Genomic DNA, 25538 nt, shown 5'->3' with positions numbered 1-25538 from the left:
TCCCTTATTTTAAAACCCTTCGATAATGTGTTTGTACCCGTCTCACCCCTCATATAAAGCGAAATAGTGACACACCTTTTTATAAAGCTATTAAGAACACATCGCCCCGTGTGGCTTCGCATACACCTTGCTTAAGAGCCCCACTGCTGCAGCCTCGGCCCTCGCTCTATTGTCTCTCTGCCCGCTTCTCCGCCGTACGCCTGACACGCGGTGCAAGGACGACACCTCGGAGCGCTCGCCCGCCCGCCCTGCCCACCTGCAAGCTGCACACAACGGAGGTTACTTCAGGGAAGGCGGACTGCGGGCAGCACGCCGGGGGCCGAGGCGACACACCCCGCAGGCCCTCAAGTGTCCTGCCCTATTGTTCGCCCGGCCCCTCGGAGCGCGCCCCGCACACCTGCAGCCCGCTGCCCGCCCCGCCCCGCCGCCGTTTCTCTCCTCAAAGCCGCCCGGCAGCTCCCCGCCTCGGCCCGGCCGCTCGGGGGTCACCCGGGCCCCGCCAGGACGCCCGGCTGCAGCCCGGCTCCGGCTGCAGCCCGGCTCCGGCTGCCCGAGGAACGCGGAGCTGCGCGTCAGCCGCGGGCGGCTCGGGGCTCTCACGGCTTCCGCTCCGGCGGCCCCCACGCCGGAGAGCGCCCGCCGCGGCTGGCCGTGAGGCGCCCCGCCGCCGGGGCCCGCGGCCCCACCTTCCCCTCCGCGCCTACCTGCGAGCCGCGCCCGCGCACAGGGCGAGCATGGGGAGGGTGGCGCGGGGGGAGGCGGTGGCGGCTGCGGAGGAGGAGGAGGAGGAGGAAGGGCCGGCTTCGCGCCCGCCCGCCGGCCGCGGGCACAGCCCTCAGCCCCGCGCCGCCGGCCCGCGCATCCGCTTCCGTCGCCGCCCTCTCCTCGCGCCCTTCTCGCCGCTACCGAGCGAGCGCGCGCCCGCCCGCCGCGAGGGCGCGCAGCCGCCGCACGCGCCTCCCCCCTCCGCTTTCTTCCTCCTCCTCCCGCCGCGGCGGCGCGCGCGCGCCCGCCCGCCCTCGCGCCCCTTGTCTCTCCCGCCCGGCGGCGCTGACAGGGACGGGGACGGCGTTTGCCGCGGGTCTCGCCGCGTCCGGCACGGTAAGGGCCAGGCCCTGGCTCCGTGGCGAGCACGGCTCCGTGGCGGGCACGGCTCCGCGGGGGCCGCCTTCCCGGAGCCCCTCGTCCCCGGCGCTCGGGCGTGGTGGGGCGGATCGGGCCCCGTCCGGGCGGTCGGTGGGCCCGAGGCGGCGGGAGGGGCCGGGCGGCGCGGCCACCCTCCCCTCCGGTGCCGGGGGGACGCCCGCGGGCGGCGGGGCGCCCCGCTTGTGCGGGGCAGAGCTGTCCTCCGGGCCTGAGCGAGCGGCTCCGGGCCTGCCGCGGGACGGGGAGGTGGGCGGGGGGGCTGCGGGGGCGCGGGGATGGCGGCCCCCGGCCGTGCCGGTGGGGGCGCGCCCCCGGCGGCGGGACCCCGCGCGGCCCGCCCGGTGGGGCGGCCGCTTCCTCGGCCCCTCCGCGCGGGGAGCCCGAATGCGGCGGGCGCCGCCGCTGTGCGCCCCCGGCGGCCGCCCCCGGGCGAGGAGCCGCCTTGCCCCCGTCCCCGCGGCGGCCGTTGCTCGGGGTGGGTTTGGCTGCTCGTCGGTTTGCTCGGGGCTTGCAGAGAGAAAGTAATTTAGCAAGGGTTGGCCCTGGTCTTGCCGTTCCTTTAAGGATCCTTTTTGACCTGCCTCCCCTGGCGACTGGGTAAGGTTGTGGCCTTTTAAATCGAAGTGGCTTAAGGGAAAATAACTTGGAAAGTTGTAACTAAAATTTTCCTCAAAGTTATGTAACTCCCAGCTGATGCTGAATGCAAATCAGACTGAGCCCGTAGTGTCACTATCACAAGTGTGCGCTGAGGTCACAGTGTTCCAGTTTTTTGTCCAAAGTGAATATAAACCGTTCAGCAGCACAACGTCAGAGAATAGAATACCTTTCGTTAAAGAGTGTTTCTTTGTAGCGTTATATTTATCAAAGTGGCTTTTTAATTGATCTTGACTTCAGCCTGTGCTCCTGCTTCCAAGTGCATCTGTCTTAGAAGGAAAATCCAAGCTATAAAAAAAAAAATATAAATAAGTTGCTAAATTACTTTGGCCTCGTGAACTCTCCCGCAGGAATGAATCTGAGGACATCTGTGCTGTTTTGCTGGTAGTTAGACGTAGGAGTTCTCCCTAATCCATAAAATTTAACCACTTGTTTCAAGGCATCACTTTATTGGGCTTTCTGGTGAAGGACAAGTTTTTGTATATTGTGTGTACATACTTCTTACTGAGGTCAGCTGGAGGATGGAATACTCTAGGAATTAGTTTTTCTGAAATAAGAGATCCTGTTGTTTTTAAGACATAGGAGAAACCCATCAATTTCAAAATGTCATCAGTTAAACGCTTGGTTTATGCAGTCATCCATTTCTTGAGAGAGCAAAGTCAGATGGATACTTTCACTCCAGATGAACAAGAAAGCTTGGAAGGTAAGTGATAACGGTGTTTATATATAATATATATATAAAAAATACCTACCCATGTGTTAGATTGCTTGATGTATATTATCATAGAAAGTAACTGGAGTGACCTAACTGACACTGCCACCAAATATTATCTGTGAATAAGATCATGATCTTAATGTGTCTGAGATTGTTAATTTTAAAACATCTCTCATTTTAAAAATGTTCTAAAGTTACAAAATGTGTACTACATTAATTTTGAGCAACAGCTACTTTGAATCACATCAAGTTAAGCAGTGCTATAATGCAGAATATGGTAATGATTTGTGTATGTGTCCCACAAATTTTTGCCTGTTGATTTTTTTATCTTTACTTTTGTGTTTGGTTTCTTTCTGCATTTTGTGTCTCATAGTAGCTGTGCTGGCCATGGAGGAAGTAAAACAATTACCGTATATGGATTTTGGTATATGAGAAGAACTCTTGTTTCATACTTGCAAGAATTCCATGTAACTTATGAGGGAAGGCTAAGACATCCTAAGAATACAGAAAATAAAATAAATGCTTTGCATTTATTTGACTTGAATAGTGATTCCAAAGAGCGTACAGTAGTGAATATTTTCAGTATGGTATAGTTTCTATTATACATCCAAGTCCATCTATCTGTAGACATAGTTACAGAAAGGGACTTCTGTGTGTATTCCTCTGTTGACAGGCGTTCATTAAGTCTTTGTAACTTCATAGTATCTGTCTTTCTCCTTCATACCACTCTTATTCCTTTTCCCTAACCTGTGGAGACTTCATGGCAGATGGTATCACAGTGTGGAACTAAGCAAGAGAAGAACAAAAAGTCTTAATTCTGCAATGAGCTTTCATAGCATCTATTTAAAAGACCTTTGCACTGTTTCGAGCAGTCTTTGGTTGTATCACTCAACCAGAGGAGGAATTTGGAGGTAAGAGGGGGAAGTCTAGGACCAGCAACACAATAAACAGCATACAGGCAGTTGATCACTGAGTTACCTGAACTTGAAGTGTGGAGAGTAGACTTGCCTAAAGTGCAAAGCAAGTCCTGCTTCTGGGAGGCATAAACTTAAAAAGATAAACCTGGAGTGTGCTTCCTTCCAGTCTCTATTGATTTTACAGTGTAGTTGTTCACTAATGTAAGCAAGAAAGAAACATTTGTATCATGGTATTCAAAGGATACTTCCAAAAGAATAAAAGCCAAAAGATTTGGTTTTACATCAGAATCTGGAGCATTTTGTACGTTTGAAAAGTGGTAGTCACCTATGAATTTAACCTGTATCAGGTTATGGTGATGTTCAGCTGATGAAAGCAAGCAATGTTTTTGGAAATCACACAATGAGAGATGAAGAGTATTCCTTTTGTTTTTATAATAAAACTGATAAACATTGGGTTATGACTGAAAATTTACCTGAGGACATGTCTCAGAGCAGTTTTAGCCAATGTCTTTATGAAGGAATAAATTTTAAGATTCTGTTTTCTGAACAAAAAATATTACAAAACCTCAGTTGTGCTTAAATGCTGATGTAAAATTTACCATTTTAATACAGATATGAAATCCTAATTTTAGAGCTGTACCCTGCCAAAAGCATGGTACCATATGCTATGTGTTAGAGGGTAGGAGGCAAGCATGCTGAATAATTGACTCATTTTAGTTACGCAAAATACCTTTAGTGCATGTAGAGTAGCAATAGCCCAAGTCCCACCCATTGAAGTGTTCAATGTTAGGTGGAGACATAAGGGATGAAAAAATTTGACTGATGCTTTTCATTGGTACCTTGTGTACCTATTTGGTGTCTATGAAAAGATAAAACACTGTATGATTAAGTGTCTGTGCCAGGAAGTAATTTAAACAGTTCCCATTCCCCACAAAGCAACAAAAAGAGCTAGAACATTACAAATGAAATTGAGAGTTTATCAGAATAGAAGCATGTATTAGCATGTATTCAAATTACATTTATATTGATAACGTGCATTCAACATGTTTGAATTATATAGCAATGTCAATGATAGTGTAAATGTCCTCTTAAGAATTTTGTACTTGAATGATGATTAAAAATGCCCTGTTTTGAGAAAGCAAAGTAATCGAAAGGTAGACTGGAGAAATATACTCCCCTACAACCTAGGATCTAGAGCAGTGATAACAGATCTCTGGTGGTTAATGCTCAAGTCTGTTGTATGAACTAGAAACTTCACTCTTCCAAGTTATATTTTAGACAGTGTGTTTAAATGGCAGTTATTTCTCTTTCCTGTTTACAGTGTCTATTTTTTTTTCTTGTCTATAGCACCTGTTTTTGTGGGATTAAAGGAGAAACTCTACAACATGCACAAGGCTGTGATTTTTTTTTTTTTTTTTCTTACTTCTAAGATCAATGTACCACAGTGAATTTCTCTAAGGCAGTGTTTCCAAAACAGTGCAATGCACCTCTTAAGGTGAGGGATTCGTGTAATACTTGAGATGGGGAAGGTTATGTGTAAGATGAAGCAAGATGATACAGAGTACTAAAGGGGCCTCATCAGCCCAGTTAATATTCATTATTCAGTGATCAACAGCTTACATGTCTGCTGTGATGCCTTGATGTTGCTTGCAGCCTGTGCTTGGCCAGCAGAAAATCCTGGAGCTATGTGGCCCTGGAGATGCCAAGCTGGGCTCCAGCATAGCCCAGGTGCTCCTGTTGTCAGGTAGTAGGTGTTTGTGTGAGCCCCAGCTGTTCAGCAGGGAGATGGGTATCTATATTGGTTTGCAAGTTGGTCAGCACAAGCTTCAGAAACTGCCTAGGCCTCTGAAAGTGTGTGTGATGATAGAGATAATAGAACAGATAACTGTGAAATCAGACACAGGAAGAATCTTAGATTAATAGCTCACGTGGTACAGCAAGTCTTTCCCAACTTACTGATGATATCGAGCTTGCGGCAGGTGACAGTGCCTCAATTTGATAATGGGATAGTGAGATGCTGGCAGTCTAGTCTCTTGGGATACTTTCCAGACAAAACCAAGTCTTCACTCCTTTGACTTTACTGGGGTCAGGTTTTTATGTCACGTTAAAACAGGATAGTTATCGATCTTATCACAACTTAACACATTTTCTCATTCGGAAAAGTTTCTGGTTTGGCTATGTTTATTTTTACACAGGTTTCTATTGTTGGCTTGCATGTTAACCAGTGGTTATTACTCTAACCTATGGATGCATCTCATAAGAGCTCCTAATTTTGTTATACCTGTGATAGATGGATTATAAGCATTATGAATTCCATTTTTTCAGTTAGAGAAATGTGGGAGTTCACTGTAACAACTGATTATTTCATGGAAATGCTTACTAGTAATAATACTATACTCAGGATTATTTTGTTTAAGCATAATTTCCACTGCTGCACGTTGCAAAAATCTCCTGTATGATAGAGAGTTGGTGTCACAGACTTAATGCCTTGAGAAAGATAAAGGAGGGGATTGTATTTTAAATTTATTCAGAACTACAAATGAGGTGAGGCATTCAAGAAAGGGAATGCCTTTAGGTGAAAATAAGTTTGAGGGGAAAATTGGTAAGTATACTATGGCAAGTGGCTTCCTATTAAGTCATATAAGGAAAAATGAGATCTGTAATTCCACTGATTTTGTGATAGGCCTGATAATAAGTACTATTAATGTATAATTCAAAATTCAGCATAATCAGTGCTTAATTTGTAAGTTTTTCTACATAGCAGGAGACAAAGGAGTTTAACCCAAATCCTTCATCACTCTTACTGGGTAATTTAGAACCTGGCAAATTGATACATTTTTAGCATTCATAGGTTATAGGAGCAAGTAGTATGCATATTTAGCAATGTATTCAACTGTTACATGTTATCAGCATTAATTTTGTATCATACTTGTCTTTTTCTGAGTAATTTCTATTATACATTATCAGAATTTTAAAAAAATTACATCTTCCAGGTTTTACTATTTGTTTTACTATGTATTTTACAAGTCTACTTTTTCACGCCTTTCTCCCAGCTGTAATGTAGAAAATAGGCTCTTCAAACTGGCCTTACTGTTGTTAACTTCCATTAATTTTGCTTTTTTAATTTTGGGTCAGTGTTCAGGTTCATTATAATGCAAATAAGAATTCAAGTTATATTTATTATATTAAAGTTGGACTGAAATTCCATTTAAATGCTAAGATGCAGTTTTTACTGATACTTAATTTGAATTCAGCTACTCCTGGTTATCTATAGTTCCAGTTAAAAAAGTAATTTTTTTTGTTCAAACCAGGCTTTAAAAAGACTCTTCTTTGTTCTTCCTCAGTTTTCAGTCTAAAACATTTAGATGACATACCTTAATAAAAACATTCTACTAGATTCTCAAGATGATAGGGAAAATAATTATATAATTTGAGCTACTATAATTAATAGAATAAATACATATATACACAGAATTGTATATAGTATTTGCTATTGATCTTCTTTTGCCTAAAAATATGTGAGCATGTTTAAAACTTCAGCTAGGTATTTTCTCTACTTTTTTTAAGAATTCTAATTGTGAGTATATTTGCTTTATTACAGGTTTGGGAGGGCCATTATCTTTACACAACGTGTGAAAGGATACTGCAGATATCGTTTTTATAGGATAAAGACTTGTGATTAATGAAGCATTTTATTAATAAACAGTGTCTTCAAATGAATATATTTTTTTCCAAAAAAAGAGCAATAAGTATCTTGCATTTATTCTTTACAGTAAAGATGAGCTATTTTCTTCCAACTATTATGCCACACAAATATATAGCAGTATGTGTATAGTTGTATTATGAAGTGTGGTGCTTTTGTTAAATCCTCATATTTTTATGTTTAAAAAAAAAAGACATTAAATGATTGAAAGAATTGAAAGAAAAGTTTTTAAATTGGTTTAAGAATAATGGCTGAACTATGTATGGATTCTGTATAGCTGATACTATTTTTCAGCAAGTCAGTTCTGTGGGGATCAAGTAGCCTCTTTTTTTATGATATGTTCCAAAGACCTGCTTTTACTAGCTGAATAAGGAAGTGAATCACAGCTTTATAAATAAGTTAATGAAATTACACTTCTATTGAGAAACTTCTGTCTTATCTTTTTTTTTTTTTTTCTTGTAAGTTGCAATTCAGTGTCTGGAGACTGTGTTTAAGATTAACTTGGAAGATACTCATCTTGCACCTCCACAGCATTTGATAGAAATGTTCACAAATTCTTTTCACAAGGTATGAATTTCATTTAGATTCTAGAATTACTCTGCCAATATGTGCTAAGATTTCATATTGTATACACAACCTTAAAGTGCTATATAGGTCAAAATTATGTGGAAACTTAAGGAAAACATGAAAAAAGTGAAATTTCCATAAAAGCTAGCAGAATGAGAATCTTTTGGGGCAGTGGGAGGAATTAATTTCAGCTAGACAAGGACAATTCCATGTAGAAAATTACTAAACAGTGGATGTCTCATTCTCACTTGAAGGATTTTATCCTTCAGTTAAGCATTTTGCAGTTCCCAGAGATAAATGTCTGTGAAGTGCTTGAGGTCATTCGTAGTTTGCTGATGCTTCTCACTCCCTTCTGGAAATAATTTAGTTGTTCGGTTTTAAAAACATCTCCATGAACACTAACCTTAAAATGGGAGCTTCAAAAATGTGTACTAATAATACGTGTTATCTGGGATACCCAGTACAGGAACCACCAGGATGGCAAATAGGAGAGTCAGAAGTAAGAAAACCAGGACTGTAGAGACATATCAGCCCTCTTCCCCTTGGCTTCCTTAAAATGTGTGGTGAGCCATAAGGGTTTTTTTAGCAGTAGAAAGCAAGCTATCTTTCTCTTCTAAGGATGGTTTAGTGATGTTTAGTTCTTTCATACTTCCTGTGCACTACAGAAAATCTGGTTGCTTGTTGATACAATGCTTCCCAGCATAAAAGACATTTTTAATAAAATCAGGGCTTATATTTTAATGAAAAAAATCTTGATTTGTTTACATACAGAATGACATGCTGCCTCTCTCAGATTCTTTACCAGAGGATGTTGAAAAGGCTGACCAACTGAAGGATGAAGGTTTGTAATAAACATAGGAATAAATATCTTATGCTTTTATTACGATTTTTGGGTTATCATGGATAGTGATAGTATAGCAGCTGGGCAACACACAGCCCACACAAAAACTTAAGCTTGTATTCTCTGGTGATTGCTGTGTTGTAAGAGGGCCAAGTGATTTGCTCCATCTGGGGTTTAAGAAAATAGTCTATTCTCTCCCCTGCTCAGGTGGTTGCCTGAAAACTAAGGGATAACATGTGGAGCCCTAGGCAACGTTCTGAGTAGTAGAAGCTTTAAAGAATGAACACTTACTGTTCAGTTTATTATAGATTGCTCTGTTTGTCCATGGAATTGCTATACAAGTTTCAACTTTATATTGAAAAGGTTATGCGATGTCAAGGATTATGTGCTAGCTGAATATTAAAACATTGGTAAAAAGCTGACCCAGCTGAAGCTGATGGAAGAATTCTTGTGAACTTACTAGGGTTAGTATTTCACATATGTGAAATGATTTGTGCGCTCTATAAAAATTGCAGAAAAGCCAGTTGTTTATTTTCTCTTCGATAGGTGTTATTGCTGTTATGTGAGGAAAAGCAGCTGTACCATAGAAGTCTTTACTAATGCTACCCAAGAAGGAATCTACACCTGTAGTAACCTGTTGACCTATGCCTTCTTTTGCTTATTTTGGGAGAGGGTAGAAATATTTTGCCAGAATACAAGGAAGTCAGACGTCTGTAATTTTCCTGACAATTTCTTGACATTGCTGAGAAACCACAGCTCCTGTAGGATCTAGCAGGCCAAAGATCTGTAGTTGCAGGACCAGGACAACCTTAAGCTTAGGCACTCTGAACTAGGACTTTTCTCTCTACTACTCTGTCATCAGGAAAGAAAGAAACTACCAGGAGTGCCCTGTGTTGGGGAGGAAAGAATGCGTAAGATATCTTTTGTTTTGAAAGACATTACTCCAGAATTTTCTTTCTGTAGAAAAGTTATATTTTTCATTTTTTTCACTGGACTTAAAAATATGAAATATGAAAATTCATTATAGAGTAGAAGTTCTGAGCTTTGTTGGTGAGAAATGTTACCTCTGAATCATTTTAGATTGCCTGTGCTATATGTACTTTTTATTATCTTAATGAATGAATTACATGGCATCACAAAAGTGGGGCTTATGTGCTTAGTTTTGCTTTTGTTTGATTTTCCGTGTTATATGGATAGTTACAAGCAAGTTGTTGGGACATGTGAGGAAATGAGACCAAAAAGGAATTAACATATAGCTTATTGGATTATGCAAAGACAGTTAAGACTGATGAATCTATATTAGAGTGGAACTGCAATTACGATTACACTTCTCAACAAAGTGATCTTTGCTTAACAGCAGAAACTAGCTGGAAAGTGTGAAAAAGCAAGACGAGAAGGCAGAGGTTTATGTGATGGACTACAATGTACATAATAAACTTTACAGACATAGTAGATATTTTTATTTGCATTATTCCATGCCAATTCTATTTAAAAGAATGTATCTCAAAAAAGTGCAGTCATAACTACCTCATATAGATGCTATAACGTGGCTGCTCTATTTCTTTCATACATAGCAGTCTATCTTCTAACTACTTAAGAGCTTTTTACAATTTATTTCAGGTAATAATCATATGAAAGAAGAAAATTACGGTGCTGCAGTGGATTGTTACACAAGGGCTATAGAACTGGATCCAAACAATGCAGTCTATTACTGCAACAGGTAAAAACTAAAGAATACTCACTTTTCATTCCTGAACTTCACTAACATTATTTTAAAGATAAACTATGAAGTAGGTCAAAACAACATGAGGCTAGAAAACCTCACCATTCAGAAATTTATCATGTTAAATTTGTAAAAGCTCTAAAGTGAAACTCGGCTCATTCAGCATATCTGTATCAGTTAAAGGTGTAATATGGGCTTTAAAATTACTTGTAACACTTGCGATCAGGTTTTTGTGAATTAGGTTGCCAGCTCATGGATAGGCATCAAGGGGTCTTGGTTTGTGTGATATTGCCGCCAGTGCAGTGTTGTGGTAGCAATCGGCACCTTCGCTAAATGGCACGTTCGCTACCTTCTTCTATGATGTTTCCTCCTTCATTAAAACAACTTTTCACAATCTTGAACATCCTTGGATAGTTAAGATACTTCTATGGGTATTTCTTGGGAATATTGTTTTGGTTTTGTCTAAGGTTATTAAGGAATTTAAGACTATCATCCGGAGATCTGCCCCAAGGCTGGATAGTTATGAGTGGCAGGGTGTGCGGGACAGCATGGGCAAATGCTTAGGATGGTGGGCACCTCCAGTGTTTTGGAACTTCACCCCTGAAAAAGTGCAGAATCCTGAAAAACTAGTACAGTATTTGGAAAAAGTATGTTGTCACCCTGGCAACTCCAGAGACATACAAATCACTGCAATGTGCTGGGGTCTGGCCCATGCCTACCGAGCCCTGTTCAACACTATTTAGTACCCTCAAGGGGAAGAGAAGGTCTCTGCATCTGACGACAAAACGACAGGCACCGTGGCTACTCCAACCCCAGTGACAGGCACTGCAGCTGAACCAGGGAACCAACCTGTGCCAGTATCAGTTGCCTCCATACACAAGAAGTAGTCTTGGAAGCAAAAGTTAGCTTGTTTAGAAAGGGATGATGAAAAAGCAGGGCCATCAAGAGGAAGAGAAAGAAGTCATAAACGAGACAGAAATAACCCAATCTGTATCCTTGAGTGAGCTGTGAGATATATGAAAAGATTTCAGCCGTTCTCCAGGTGAGCACATCGTCACCTGGCTGCTCCGATGCTGGGATAACGGGGCCAGTAGCCTGGAATTAGAGAGTAAGGAAGCCAAGCAGCTGGGATCCATTTCTAGGGAAGGGGGTATTGACAAAGTGATTGGAAAAGGGGCACAAGCCCTCAGCCTATGGAGATGACTCCTGTCAGGTATGAAGGAAAGATATCCCTTCAAGGATGATGTTATATATTGCCCAGGCAAATCGACCACTATGGAGAGAGGTATCCAATACCTGAGGGAATTAGCCATGCTGGACGTGATTTATGGTGACCTGGAATTTATCATGTTAAGTTGTAACAGCTTTAAAGCAAAATTGAGCTCATTCAGCATATCTGTATCAGTTAAAGGTGTAATATGCGCTTTAAAATTACTTGTAACACTTGCAATCAGGTTTTTGTGAGTTAGGTTGTCTATATTAAATCATAACGTAGGCTGCGATTCCCAGTCTGTTGAGAGTAGTAAGAGCCTTTTTTTCTGGTGTTCTAGTGACTCAGCTGCCTTCACTATCTCCCCTAGTATTGGCTTTTCCTGGAAGAAATATCAATGCGGGAATACCATTTTTGAGATTTCAAGGATTGTATAAATACTCAGCATTTTTATGCATGACCTGTTGAAAAATAACAAGGCTGTTGTAATTTCATTGTATAATCTCTTCTTCACTATAGTGAAGATGTAGTGACACGGGAGCAGATGAAGTCTGGAAGTGCATGCTAACCCAGCAGCAGAAGTATGCTTTCCCATACTGCCCAGAAGACCAGCAAGAGAGCAAAGGCAGTATAGTCTATAAGCCCTACTGGAACTGGCCTGCCTCTAGAGCCACTCTGCTCTACATTCTTCAGTGCTTCCGTTACCAGAAGCATATATTAACTTAAGTGCTGTCAGTCTGGTCTTGCGGCACTGTGCCCAGTGGATTTTTCTATTTTTGGAGCTGTGCTTCCATTACTCCAGAGTTTAGTTTGTGATAAATACAAGTGAAAGATTCAGTGTTCTGTCGCAAGCATGAAGAGAAAGGAAATGCGCAGTTTACTAATATTTTATATCTCTAAGACAGCAGTTCAAAGTGTAAATCATCTATTTTCCTTGAGAAAACTGATCACATAAGTGATTTTAGGTATAAAATGGCAATACAAGACCAGATTCAAAAGCCTCCCAAAATTGCTGAAAGTTTTCTCAGTAGAATGGGCTTAAGCACCAAATCTGCAATTGGCAAGAGTAGGAATACTTCACTTTGTGTGTTACATCATCACATATCACACTCGTGAGGACCAAAATGAATCTTGAAGTCAGCAAGCAGAGTATTGTATGAAGTTACTTAAAAGAAGACAGGCTTGGAGTTTTGTGGGTCGTGTGGTATTTGAATAAATATAGGCCTTATTCTTATCTTTAAGCTAGTTTGGGAGCAGTGGAGAGGTATTGCCTTCAACAGTATTGCTTTTTACTCACAGTAGTGAGAAAAAGAGAGAGCTGAGATACCCTTGAAGTTTCAGCTGGCCATATAAACTTTTTGTAAAGATGGAAAAAACATTTTCTGTTCAAACACAAGAGACCAAGCATTGTCCCCAGCTTTTATCCATATATCTTCACTGGCATCTGTGGAGTTGGACAACTGTTAAGCGGCCTAAATATTTAAAACATATAAGTAGTCCCATTCAGAAGAGATTTTACTCAAAGTCAGAAAAAACATGCAGTTTGGAGGTTATCATAGGAGAAAGGATTGAATATAGTGATGATTGTAGCATCTAGCATCCCTAAAAAAGAAGAATACTTTATACAATGGAAATATTGTCATTTCTACTATAGTTTTTTAATCAAGGAAGAACAAATTAGAGTGTTTTGAGACTTTTCAAACTGGGGAAGTTTTGATTATTAATCTGTTCCAATGTCCTTTTTAATTTGGGCAAGTCTTTAATCTTAGTGTATAAGTGTCCACAACATTTAGTATTTCTGTTAGAGATGCAGTTGTAATTTAGTAATTCAGAGATTCTTGAGAAATGTTATCCCGACTTAGCTGCAAGCATGAGTTGCCTGCTAAAAAATAGAGCAGTGAAAAATCACAGCATTCCTTTGAACGGCAGTAAAACTATACTTCTTGCTGGAAAACACCAATTGCATAAAATACTTCTGCTTAAACAATGATTTTATGTAAACTACTACTTCAGAGTTTCACTTCGTGTAATAGGTTTTATGATGTATTTTGTGCACAGTCATATGCTGAATCTAACACAGTTCCTTAGAATTACTTATCCTTTGCATCCACAAAGGTGAGTGTATGTTCTCTAAAGCCCTAGTCTTGCAATGCACTTAAGCATATACTTAATTCAGAACATTTGCTTGTCCTGCTTAATTGAGGAAAGCTGAGGCATTGCCTAAATAGTGAATGAAAAGTCAGTAAGATTAAACAAGTCTAAAGTTAGTCATGGACATGTGAATATCTAAGCTTGGGGTTTTTTTTTCTCGTATTGTTTTTTTGACAAAGCTCTTTCCCTTCCCTCCTGTCTTTCTCTTAGGGCTGCTGCTCAAAGTAAGCTCAACAAATACAGTGAAGCAATAAAGGATTGTGAGAGAGCCATAGCAATAGATCCAAAGTACAGCAAAGCATATGGGAGAATGGGGTAAGCTAATACAAATCTGAGTAAGCACTGAAGACTCAAGTGTAAATCACTATAGATTTTCTATGGTAAGTGGAACTAGGTTATTTTACTTAGCTGACATTCTTGTTCTGAAAGTGTAGCAATTTTCTGAATGTGACCCTGTCAGGCTGTGAGCTTTAAGTTTTATATATGTGGTTGATCTCGGCATTTTCATAGCAGATTTCATCAGCTTGCATTGTTTTTTCTTTCAGTTTATCAACTTTGCAAATTTGCTTCTGAAAGTCATGATCTGTTTTTTCTACCTCCTACCTAGTTATGAGTAATCAAAATTCTGCAGTTGGAACAGTGAATCTGTTAATGATGCTCTTAGAGAACAGAATCCTAGAAGTATTGGGGCTTCGTACTAGTAGGAGTAGAGGCTTAATTTTTCTGTTCAATAGTTCTTTGGAAGCAGATATTTTAGCAAGACTAAGCTATGTCCTTTTGGTAGTTTTTCTGAGTCATTTCTGAGATTAACAGTATAGCCTCTTTAGGTGGTGGGTCTGATTAAGTGCTATCTGAAAAAAAAAAAGTCAGGAATGTTCTGAATGGGATATCTACTTGAGTGAAGAACCATTCTTCCAAGATATGTAGCTTTGCATTTTCAATATTCAAACATATTGTGGGTGTGGGCTGAATGCAGCATAAGGCTTTTGAGGTGATATCTATGTAAGTAAATTTAAAAATGCTTGGGATTGTTCGCTGGGTCAGCTGGCCCAAAATGGCTCATGTCCATGTTATTAATATCTAGCTTGCAGTATGGAGTGGCCACATCCAAACTGCCCATTGCTAAATTGTGTTGGCCTGTGTTAAATTCTGAACCATGGCCCAAAATTGTCTGGGATAATGTTGGCCTGGGACAAAACCATGCCAGGGGGCATTTATTTAAGATCAAAGATAATGGAATTCTATCACTTGAAAGCTTTTGATGATACAGTTTATTTTACTAATACAATCGTACCCTGACTGGCTTCTGAGATGCTTAATTTACTTTGAAATTTTAGGGACTGTTGAATTGGTTTTGTCCTACTTAGCTTTCTTTAAATCATTTCTTCATGTCGCACAACCCAAGATCTCCCGATTTCAGTGAGATGGAGGGAAGCTACAGGCTGATTTAACAGGAAATTGGAGGTTATTTTAGAGTTTTGGGTGTAAGACCAGTGTGCCTTTTGATACACGATGTAACTGGGATCATTCTCGGGCAATCAAGCTTCTCTTTTTTTGATTGTCTGGTTGTTTTGATACAGGATATATTCTGAGCTACAAGCCATTACTTAACTCAGCAGATGGATATAATAATACATTTGGCATAGGCTGAATGAGGGAACAGTGCTTTTTTAGTAATAACTGAAAAAGACAAATGCAGAAACCACCTTCTCAACAAAAAGTCCTTATGAGAAAGCCGTGTTTTCTGACTGCATTATGCAGGCATATCATTTTTTCTCAGGATTTAACAGAAACTCTTTTTATGTCATGGAAAGATGCAGGAGTGCCACAGAAATATGCAGAGATGGGAGTCATGTAGACAGTTAAAGTGATACTTCCAGCATGACCCTGCAAGAGCACTTGTCTGGGTAGGAATTGTGAGCAAAGAAACTGTCGCCCGCTGTTCTGACTTGTATCGTGCTCCTTGAAGCACAATTTTACATACTTCCTCTGTAAAAAGACACGATTGCATCACAGAAACACCAGATTGCATTTCTTGTCTAGTCAGAAACTATTTTGGCAAGTTAATGGGCCAAAAGGGAGAATATTTTTTATGGGAGTAACTATGTAAAGAGAGAAAACATTAGTATTTTGTGGGTTCCTCCAGAAGCATTACTGGAAACTCCTGGAGTTTCATACTGTTACTGAGTTCATCATCACTGAGAGTAATGACTGTGACTGATGTATCTAACACTGAGCTCTCTTGCCTGAGATGAAAGACTAAGGTCTGTTAGTGGGCATTAGCACAGGCTTATCAACCCAGTCTGTGTAGCTCAGCACACACCAAAGGGGGACTGGAGTACTAAATAGCTGAATATGGGTTACACAGATCTTTCACAAAATGTGGAAAAGATCAGTTTAGTTTTGTGGTCAGTATAAATCGAAAATACAACAGAAGATAGAATTGAAACTGCAACCAGATGAACTTCTGGAATAGCTCAAAGACAGATGATGTTTTACATGTAGTAGCTAATTGAATTTGAAAACAAATAGTGTTTCAAAAGTAGTAGATGTGTCCTGTGCTCTCCTGAGCTGCTGGAGAAGAATCTTTTTCGAAACATTAAGCAGACTTCCCTAATACAAGGGTTTTTTACAGCATCTTACAGATGTCACTACTATCCTGTATAACCCATTTGTCAAGCTGTTGAAGTAGAAGATCTGAAAGGAGAACCTTGCAGTGATCCTAAGACAAAAATCTATTATGCTGAAACTTGTGGTTCCAGTATTTGGTTTCTTGAAGCTGCAGAACTCATGTTAATGGTATCTTCGCCCTACTTACCCATGTACCCTTCTGAATGATCTCTTGGATCAAAAGGACTGGAGGAAACACTTAGAGGAATTCCTGAGCTTATGCAAAAAGTCACGGATGCTGGATCCAGCTTGTGCTCTCAAATATAGACTAAATCACTTGATGATGCAAGGAGTTTTTAATGAAACATGCATAGATATGGAACAGACAATGCAAGATGAGTTGTTCTCTTCTGCAAAAACAAGTGCTTACACTAAGCAGTAGTAGCACAATAGCAAAACTTGCTGTCACTTAGTACTCAAGATAAAAATTAGTTGTCAGATACTGTTTTACTTAGAACAGAAAATGTATCATTATCTTTTGATGGTCATTTATGTTCTACCCAGGATTTCTTTATTTCACATTAGGTTGGCTCTGACCTCAGTGAATAAATATGAAGAAGCAGTTACCAGTTACCAGAAAGCACTGGATCTTGATCCAGAGAATGATTCTTACAAGTCAAATTTGAAAATAGCAGAACAGAAACTAAGAGACATGTCCAGTCCTGTAAGTTAGCTCTGTATCTATTTATTTTCAACTGTATCTATTTTATTTTAACTGTATCTATAGTTTTAACTGGGGCTTTGTAGGTAAACTTACCTTCAATTGCAATTTGTTTCTAGACTGGAACTGGACTGAGTTTTGACATGGCAAGCTTGATAAACAATCCTGCCTTCATTAGTATGGTGAGTGTATTTCAAGCTCTACGTTATACTGTTTTTAAAACTGAAGTTTTATGAACAACTCTTGTTTAATAACACAAACAATTTTAATGCTTATTATAATGGTAATGGTTTCATTATACTGAATTTAAACTTTTCTAAGTCATTTTACACTCAAAACAAGAAGTGAAGCATGAATGTCCTGTAATGCCTGTCTTATTTCCAATAGATTCTGTCTTACTTATGAACAACAACATGAATAGATGAGCTATGCTGTTTTGATAGATGGCGTGATAGTAAAACACTTGTCAACAGCATGGTGAAAATTTCTTTTCTATTCTCCACATAGCAGTTAAAAATTAATACAAATAAATCACCTCTTAAGCGCATAGCAGTTGATTCAGATGCAGCCTACCCAAGACTAAAGTAACTCTGCCTGGGGAGAACAACCCAAGAGACCTTTCTGTTCTTCCTCTTTCAAATTATCCCTGACATCCTTAAGTGTGCAAAACTTTGAGGTGTGCAAACAATGAATATAAATAAGGTATAGTGCATTCCTTTACTTCCAACTGTAAAAGTGTAAAAACCACATCCAAATTGTGGTTTTGTCCCTCAGTAGTTTTTCTCCATGCATGGCTTTCTTAGCTAAATGGTATTAATTAACTTTGAAGAATGGAATTTGGAGGAAAAAAAAATATAAAAAATACTTATTTCCTTTGAGAACTCAGTTAAAGCTTTTCTGCCCCTTGGGTAGCTTCATTAGGACACGACATTTCAACCAGTTCTTCTGTGTGGAAGTGCACTGCATGCCAGAGCGATCATTGCATCTGGTCTGATACTATGGTCCAAATAATAGAGACAGTAGGCAAGGAAGAAGGGAAAAAGTTCTCCGATGGCAGGAGTGATTAAATAGCGCTGGAATTCTGTGTACCACTTCATTGGCCACATGACTTACACAGACAGACTGCATCTGTTTGGAATCAAAGATGTACTCTTATATATGGAGCTAACTATGGGGAAAGGATTTTTTGCATCATTTCCAGAAGATGCCTGGTCAAGTGGATAGAACACAGGGCATTCAGCCAGAAATGAATGAATTATTTTCTACATCTGGTGTAGTTTTTTGTTTTGTTTTGAAGGAAAAAAACTGACTCACTGTCTGACCTTGAGAAAGTTACTTCTAGCCTGTGTTTCGGGCCCCTAACCTAGATCAGACTTGTTACTGATGGAAGAAAGAAAAAAAAAAAAAAAAACAAAAAAACCCCCAAAAACAAACAAACAAAAAAACAACAAACCTGTATTACCCATAGAATTGACCTGAATTCGGCAATTTATATCCAACTGTAGACTAAAGAAAACAGGTGATTTACTTTTGAGATACATAGATGGAGATATATTGATCAATAAAATGAATATGGTATATATCTGGTTTTTGTAGTACCTTTAAGAGAGTAAATAAGCAGATACTGCGTTGTGCCTGTTGGTCGTGTATTCATACAGACACTGACTTCTGTAGGAATAATGTTACTAACTTTAAAACGTCACCTGGTTTATTCTATACTATCTGTCCATACACATCCTTACATTATGGTAAACACAATATATTTTTGAGGTCTCTTATGAATGAGAAATTAAATAACCTCATGCTTACTACAAAGTAAGAACGTATGCAAATAGCACAGAAGATATATGTTACCACAAAACCATGCTACAAAGTAAGTCCACGGTCTGGTTTACTCTGCAATATTTTGTGGCCGTAATCTTAACAGTTTATACCCAGTAGTAACAGTAGTTGCAAAACTGATTTATCCAGGCTGGGAATCAACAAAATACAGACCTTTCTCCCAAAAGCCCAATAGAAAACCTTTGTCCTTGGAAGTCTTAAGTTAATTTTTTTTTTTTTTTTTTTAGTTTTCTGGTACTGGGTTTTTATGTTTAATGTTCTCATATTTTTCATGTCTGAATCTGTAACCATTATTTTTATCTAACATGCAACAAATTATCTCAGCTTCATATCCTTGAAATACGTTCCTGTAATGATTCTTTTTGCTGCGGACCATACACCTCTGAGCACATAAACTTAGCTTAGTTTTGTAACAAAACATAGAACACAGCATGTGGGGTTTTTGGTTTGGTTTTTTTCCCCGCATTTTCCTCAGTGATACCCAACTAGTAAATGTGTTATTTCAGCTATATATTGTCTATTCTAGGCAGCAAGCTTAATGCAGAATCCTCAAGTTCAACAATTGTAAGTATTATAATGGAGTACCTTTAAAACAAACGTCTTTAGGGGTTTGGATTAATAAGAGAAAAGGTGGATAGTACTGTATTCCTGAAAATGTAATTTTATTTTTGCTTACTGTAAATAAAACTACTGCAGTTTCTTCCTCTTGCAGCTTATTTCCTCCCAGCAATTCAAAAAAAGAACTATGGTTTATTGCTTACTGTAAAGTTCCCTGCATACCCCAATGCCAACACTGTGCTAACTGTTCCAGGATGTCAGGGATGATGTCAAATGCCATTGGTGGCCCTGCTGCAGGTGTTGGTGGCCTGTCAGATTTGTCCAGCCTGATCCATGCGTAAGTAAGAATTGCATAGTTTAATTGTTACATTTGTAGAAGCATCATTGTGCAACATCTACTTAAAAGGGATAGTGTCAAGCCAATTATACTGTGGCCTGTCCCCATTGTATGGTTGATTATTATTAAAACTGCGAATGTGAAGACTTATTTTCCACTACCTTGTTTGTTTGCTTTGTAAATTTCTATCAATTGGAATGACTGAATTGGATGCTCAGTTTCACTTTCTGGTTCTCATACACTGTTTACTTTCTAAATGCCACTTACTAAAAATGCTCCTTTAAACCTTTAAGTACTCCTACATGTGCTTTCAAATTGTGTTTATAAATTTACTACATGCTATCCCAGACACTAGTTAGAAAAGCTACAGATTTACTCAGCACAGGTTGCAACAAGTTCTTCTCTGGCATCCCTCCATTTAGACTAGGAAGGCTTCAGGGAACTCGGTATCATGAGGAGCAGCTTTTACAAAAACCAGGACCCAAGTCTTTTATAGTATAATAATGATAATCCATCTGGAAGAGTCTGCACAAAAACATGCCATTTGCTTATATGGCAAGACCTCTTAGAGGGCATAAAATTTTACTTTATTTCAGCATTCTAGCCTGTTTCAAACTATTTTTAAGTTTTGCCCCTTCAGGGCAAAAGTAATTTATAATTCACATCACAGACAGGAATGCACCCCCACAAAATCACGGTCTGTTTTCACAAAAACCATGTACCCACCTAGATCTATGAAAACGGCGGCTTTCCTTCAGCCTGCACTGTGGTTTAAAGGAGCCTTGACAATTTGCTACTCGGGCAAAACGCAGAAGTTACAGAGAAGCGATGCCAGGCTATTCACGAAGTAGTATGTTTTACCTACTTGCTTTTTCTAGTAAACCTGTATTATGCTTATCCTTTACATGGAATTAATCTCACCTACTAATTTAACTCTTAACTACAACTGCTATAGAGATGGATCTGTCATTACTTCAGTCATATGAGACAAAGGTGTAACTGTATGCTTGCTTTCTGCTAACAACGTCTTGCTCACAAGTACAAGTTGGCAGTTGTACACTGTATTTCTGGAAAAACTAATATAAGGTTACACTTTGACTATAAGAGTAGTTATCTTAAACAACTAGAATGGATCCTCTCAGAGAAGAAGGGAATGAATCACTGCAGCAGATTTGTTGCTAAATTTTAGTTTTTACCAAGTAAGGTAATACATTTTCCTCCATGTTATCAGCTAGAAGGAATAGTCCTAAAGAATGAAAATGAAGATCTGATGACAATCCTGTTTGGAGACAATTTAACTAGATAAAGTCATAATACTACAACTATCTTCATTAAGACTATGCAGCAAGTTACCTTTAGTCTTAACTTTCATATAATGCACCTTTCAGTTGTATTGGGATATCCTATTTTCTTAGGAATGCTGCTTGTCAGTTTTTTTCACTTGTTGATTTTACTTAACGCTGTTCAACACAGGGGGCAGCAGTTTGCACAACAGATACAGCAGCAGAATCCAGAGCTCATAGAGCAACTGAGAAATCATGTCCGCAGCAGATCTTTCAGTGGCAGCACTGAAGAGCACTCCTGACTTAAAGGAAGCAGGTGAATTGGAATGGTATATAACCCCAAAATGCATACCATAGTTAGTAGCAAAAGCACCATTGTAACTCTTCTGCTTGAATAGAAGACAGAAAATTCTTCGTGCGTGTTTGCAAACAAGAATAAATCTGTTAAACAGATCTATTGCACATAACTTGGAACATATCGTTTATGTATAGTTACTCCTCTGAAAATTAATACACTAAATAGGTGGTTTATTGAAATCCCTAAGTACAAGTAATTTTCAGTATGTGCATTAGATTGATCTCCAGGGCTACTGAGTGGAGAGGAGTTCTGTAGTGGGCTGATCTTGTATACAACAGCTTAATTCTAAAATCCTGGTGTAAAAGGCATGTTATTCTTACGGTGAAGATCATTATGGCTGTATTCCGGTCAAATATTGAAACACCAGGCCCATCTGATGTACCCTTTTATAATGAGCATAAATGAGTGTTGGAGTATAGAGTGTACTTAAAACTAATGCTTGAAAAGTTTGTTTCTTTAAGCCTGTGGAGGCGCTGTCATTAGTAACATGAAATATTTTTCAACTTCATTGGGCAGGAGGGAAGGAGATGATTGCATATGAAGGAGTACCACAAACTGTAGAGAAAGAAGACACTAATACTGAGTAGGATAACAGACAGAAACCAAAATGGAACTTAGCTTGGGAAAGGAAAGAGTATTAAGAAGTTCTAGGCTTTTCTACTGCCATGTATACCCTCAAATCATGATGGTAGCCCTGGAGGTCAGCATTATGGCACTATTTTCCTAGGCATGGCAAACTGTATTACATTCTGTATGTATGCAGTATTTAACATAAGCTTAAAATTCTTAACTGTAATAAGCTAAAACTGATCCTGTGACTGTACAAATAACTAGTACTGAAACTTTATCAAAAAATAATTGCCTTAGAAAGAAGGATTCTCTTTCTATTCTTGTGTGGTAAGTCACTGGCTTAAACAATTGAGGATTTTTTTTTTAAAGTTTCATTACACATATGTATCTTAAGTCATGGTTATATGGCCAAGTTAAAGATTTTTCCACTCTACAGTATTTCTGTTCCTACCCTGGCTTTTCTTGCTATGTTAATCTTACTCTTTCAGAGACCACTGCATTTCTGTATTTTTATTATGTCAGCTTTTTTCATTCTGCTTACTGTTCACACTGCTTTCTGGTACAAGGTACACTTGTTTTTACTCCAGGGAGGTTCTCAACAGTCACACTTTCTTCTTTTTATATCAAAACTAATTTGAGAAGCCTGCTTTGATTCCTAAGACAAAGTGATCTCTGCTGGCCAGTTAGACTGGGGAAGGTACGTGGAGGAGTAACAGTAGACTCCCAAATGGAGAAATATACAGGAACTCCTGGACCACAGACATTACATGTGATTCATCTTGTCATCAAAAAAGAGCACTTCAAGTAGAAACAAATGCAAAATTTGGGGCTAAGTCATGTACTTGACTCCAACAAATGCTAGTTGTGCATCTATTGCATAAGTCTTCCCCTACTAAAATGGGGGGGAATGCAGCTGGATCCAAGGAGAAATGAAAAGAACTGGAAAAAACACAAAAATACAAAATCCATATTACCATCTGTTGAAGAAAGCAGTAAAGCTTAATAGAGCAACTTAAACAACTTTAAGACATTTCATACTTTATTCAATAGAGCTTGCCTATATACAGCATTAAAATGCTTTTTAAAGTTCTCTAAAGTTGCTGCAGCTGCCTTTTTGAGGCTGTAGAGGTACTTAAGCTTTACATTAAATACATTTCCAAGTAACAGCTTCTGACTGAACATCTGATGACAAAGAAGAAAATCCCTAACAGGGTCTTTTTTTCAGAGGTAGTTCAGATCCTGAATTTAATCCATTCAAGAAAACTGCTACTTAAGTTCAGTTACATTTAATAGGACAGGATACCATTTACAAGATGGATGGAGGTGGTACATGGGCTACAACTACTGTACAAGCATTGCTTGGAGTAGTGTGTTGTGGCAGGAGAGAAGCATTGCTCCTAGCATATCGCCCATTCAACTTCACAGTTCCTCTTAGTTCTCTTTCATGTTTTCAGCTGCTTGAAGTGAGTTTTACTAACTTTGATAAGGGGAGTAGAAGTTGTACTGTCAAGTACAACTATGCCCTATAGCATACTGGATTTATGGGAGAACTATCCCCAAGGTTAAATGGAATGAAGCATCGGTTAGTTATCTGAAAACTACCCTTGAAATCCTCTTTATAGAGTGGTAACTCTCATTTCACGTACTACGATATTGTGATGTTTAGGTTTCACTCCAGTACAGCTAATATGTGACCAGAGTATTTATTAAAACATTGACGGCATTAGCTAACCCTTTAGGAATGTGCTACAACTGGCACAATACTTGACTTGTAAACATTCTTTGTTTCTTCTGTATTAAGAGAAAGGGCTTTATAGCCTAAATAAAAACCAGTGAAACCAATAACAGGAGCTGTCATTACATGCTTTTCCATTGAAACCAGGAACAGAGCGATCATTTATGCTGAAGTCTATTTTGCCTTGAATAGGCTAGATTGTTTCACAGATTCATGCAATATGTCTTAATCACAGGGTGAGGAAGGAATCTTTTCCTGTGTAATAACTGCACTTTATTTTGCACTAAAGTTTTTCATCCTGCTAGATAAAGTGGTAAACCACAATCCCTGTAAATACTGCTTTAATTTAAGGTCAATTGCAGTTTATCATTCCACTGAGCAAATATGCATTTAACACCTAATTGGTTTGATATCATTACTGTTCTGTCAGCATATAAGTGTGATAATTGTTAGAGAAGAAAATGTTTTGCACTCAAATTGTAAAATCCTGTAACCTGCTTGCATGGAGGTATATTCTTCTAACTATGCCTGATCATAAAGACACCTAATGAAATATTCAGCTTAGAAATTGTTTCAGTTGCACTTTTCGTTTTGTAACAAGTACAAAGTAAAATCACTTATGCATACTGAGAAAGAACCAAGTCTGCAGCTTTGGATTCATACACTGTTTCAGGGCTACAGAAAGTTGTACTGGCAAAATGCAACTTGTCTACCATTTCTGTATTTCTCCTACCTCTTATTACCATATTGTTACATCTCCTTCAACTTGCATCAGTTTAACTTGAAAATAGATTATAAATAAAGTTATTTACATTTTTTGTCTGGATAGTTGTGGTTTTACTGTTTTAGTTTGTTGATGTATCTAGAGTAAGAGGTAAATTGCATTCTTTAAAAATACATGTTTATTTTGGTTGCTCTGCATTTTATTAGATGTGCCGGATAGAGGTTTTTTTTTTTTTTCCCCTGTATGGACTCATTCCCTCAATTTATCCAATATTTTAAAATTGAATTCTACACTTAAAGGTTTTATATGCAGGAAAGGCTTAAGTAAAATAGTGTCAAAACTAACTAAGGTTGCAATGTGCCAATATGGTAGCTGAGAAATATGACAAGCCACCAAGTAGAATCTTTAACACTGGTTTAACCAGTATTAAACTAGGAAAGCCAGTCACCATTTTCTGTATTAAATGGCTACCTTTGGGTGACCTTAAGTATTTCAGCCAAAAATATTTCCATCTTTTGTCAAAAGAAAGCTAGAGAAAAGTACATTTCAGTGCTTAACCAAGTCCTGAATTCCTTCCTGCCTATGCTTTGGAGAACTTGATCTAGGGCAACCATGCAGGGTTTTTCTCCTCATTGTCCTAAAAATCTACTTAAATGGGAAGAATAGGATGGGAAGAATAATTTGCACCACGTCAGTTTAACAAGAAAAAAGTGCCTGAGTTCTGGTATTTTAGTTTTCAGTTCCCTACTAATTGGGAAGTAACATGCCTGTTCACAGCATGCCCTGTATTGCAGGGATGCACAGCTCTGCACAAGACTGCAGCTAATTGGGACGGATTTGCTGTGTTATTCCTTTCCAGCTGAAAGCCACAACCAGCACATTCTTTGGCTGATACTCTACTTTCTAGCTACTAGTGCTTCAACAGTGCTGGCTGGCTGCACTCTCATCTCGTGCCGTTATCAGGCTCTAGCTGTTACAGCTATGCATGTGCCACACAAATACACCGCCCCGCCAGGCACCCCGGAGTATTTCTTCTTGGGGTTTGGATTCCAGGAACTTGTTTGTAAAAGGCCAGTTCCTTCAAACTGAAGCAGTTTTGTCAGAACCACAATTTAAAAACTGTTTCAATATTTAAAAATAATTAAAATATCAAAAATAAGTACAAAGTGCTAC

At 39.3% G+C, this 25538-nt stretch overlaps 2 protein-coding genes across 2 annotated transcripts in view; one reads left to right on the top strand and one right to left on the bottom strand.

Moving 5' to 3' along the window:
• The window catches only part of NLN (neurolysin), a 39311-nt gene extending 38517 nt beyond the window's left edge, over positions 1-794 (bottom strand). The window contains exon 1 of the mRNA XM_082336025.1: positions 705-794. Within this exon, the coding sequence (XP_082192151.1) occupies positions 705-736 (32 nt within the window). The 5' untranslated portion in view covers positions 737-794. The remainder of the gene's footprint in view (positions 1-704) is intronic.
• A 210-nt stretch (positions 795-1004) lies between these two features.
• On the top strand, positions 1005-24455 carry SGTB (small glutamine rich tetratricopeptide repeat co-chaperone beta). Its single transcript, XM_082335721.1, has 11 exons — positions 1005-1101; positions 2377-2503; positions 7599-7702; positions 8474-8543; positions 10164-10263; positions 13838-13942; positions 16823-16961; positions 17078-17140; positions 19327-19364; positions 19612-19695; positions 21169-24455. The coding sequence occupies exons 2-11, from the start codon at positions 2404-2406 to the stop codon at positions 21278-21280; spliced, it is 915 nt and encodes a 304-aa protein (XP_082191847.1). The 5' UTR covers positions 1005-1101; positions 2377-2403; the 3' UTR covers positions 21281-24455.
• The last annotated feature ends 1083 nt before the right edge of the window (positions 24456-25538 follow it).

Source organism: Platalea leucorodia (genome assembly GCF_965183815.1).
Source record: "Platalea leucorodia genome assembly, chromosome: Z".
Classification (NCBI taxonomy): domain Eukaryota; kingdom Metazoa; phylum Chordata; class Aves; order Pelecaniformes; family Threskiornithidae; genus Platalea; species Platalea leucorodia.
This window is presented reverse-complemented; position numbering and strand designations above follow the sequence as displayed.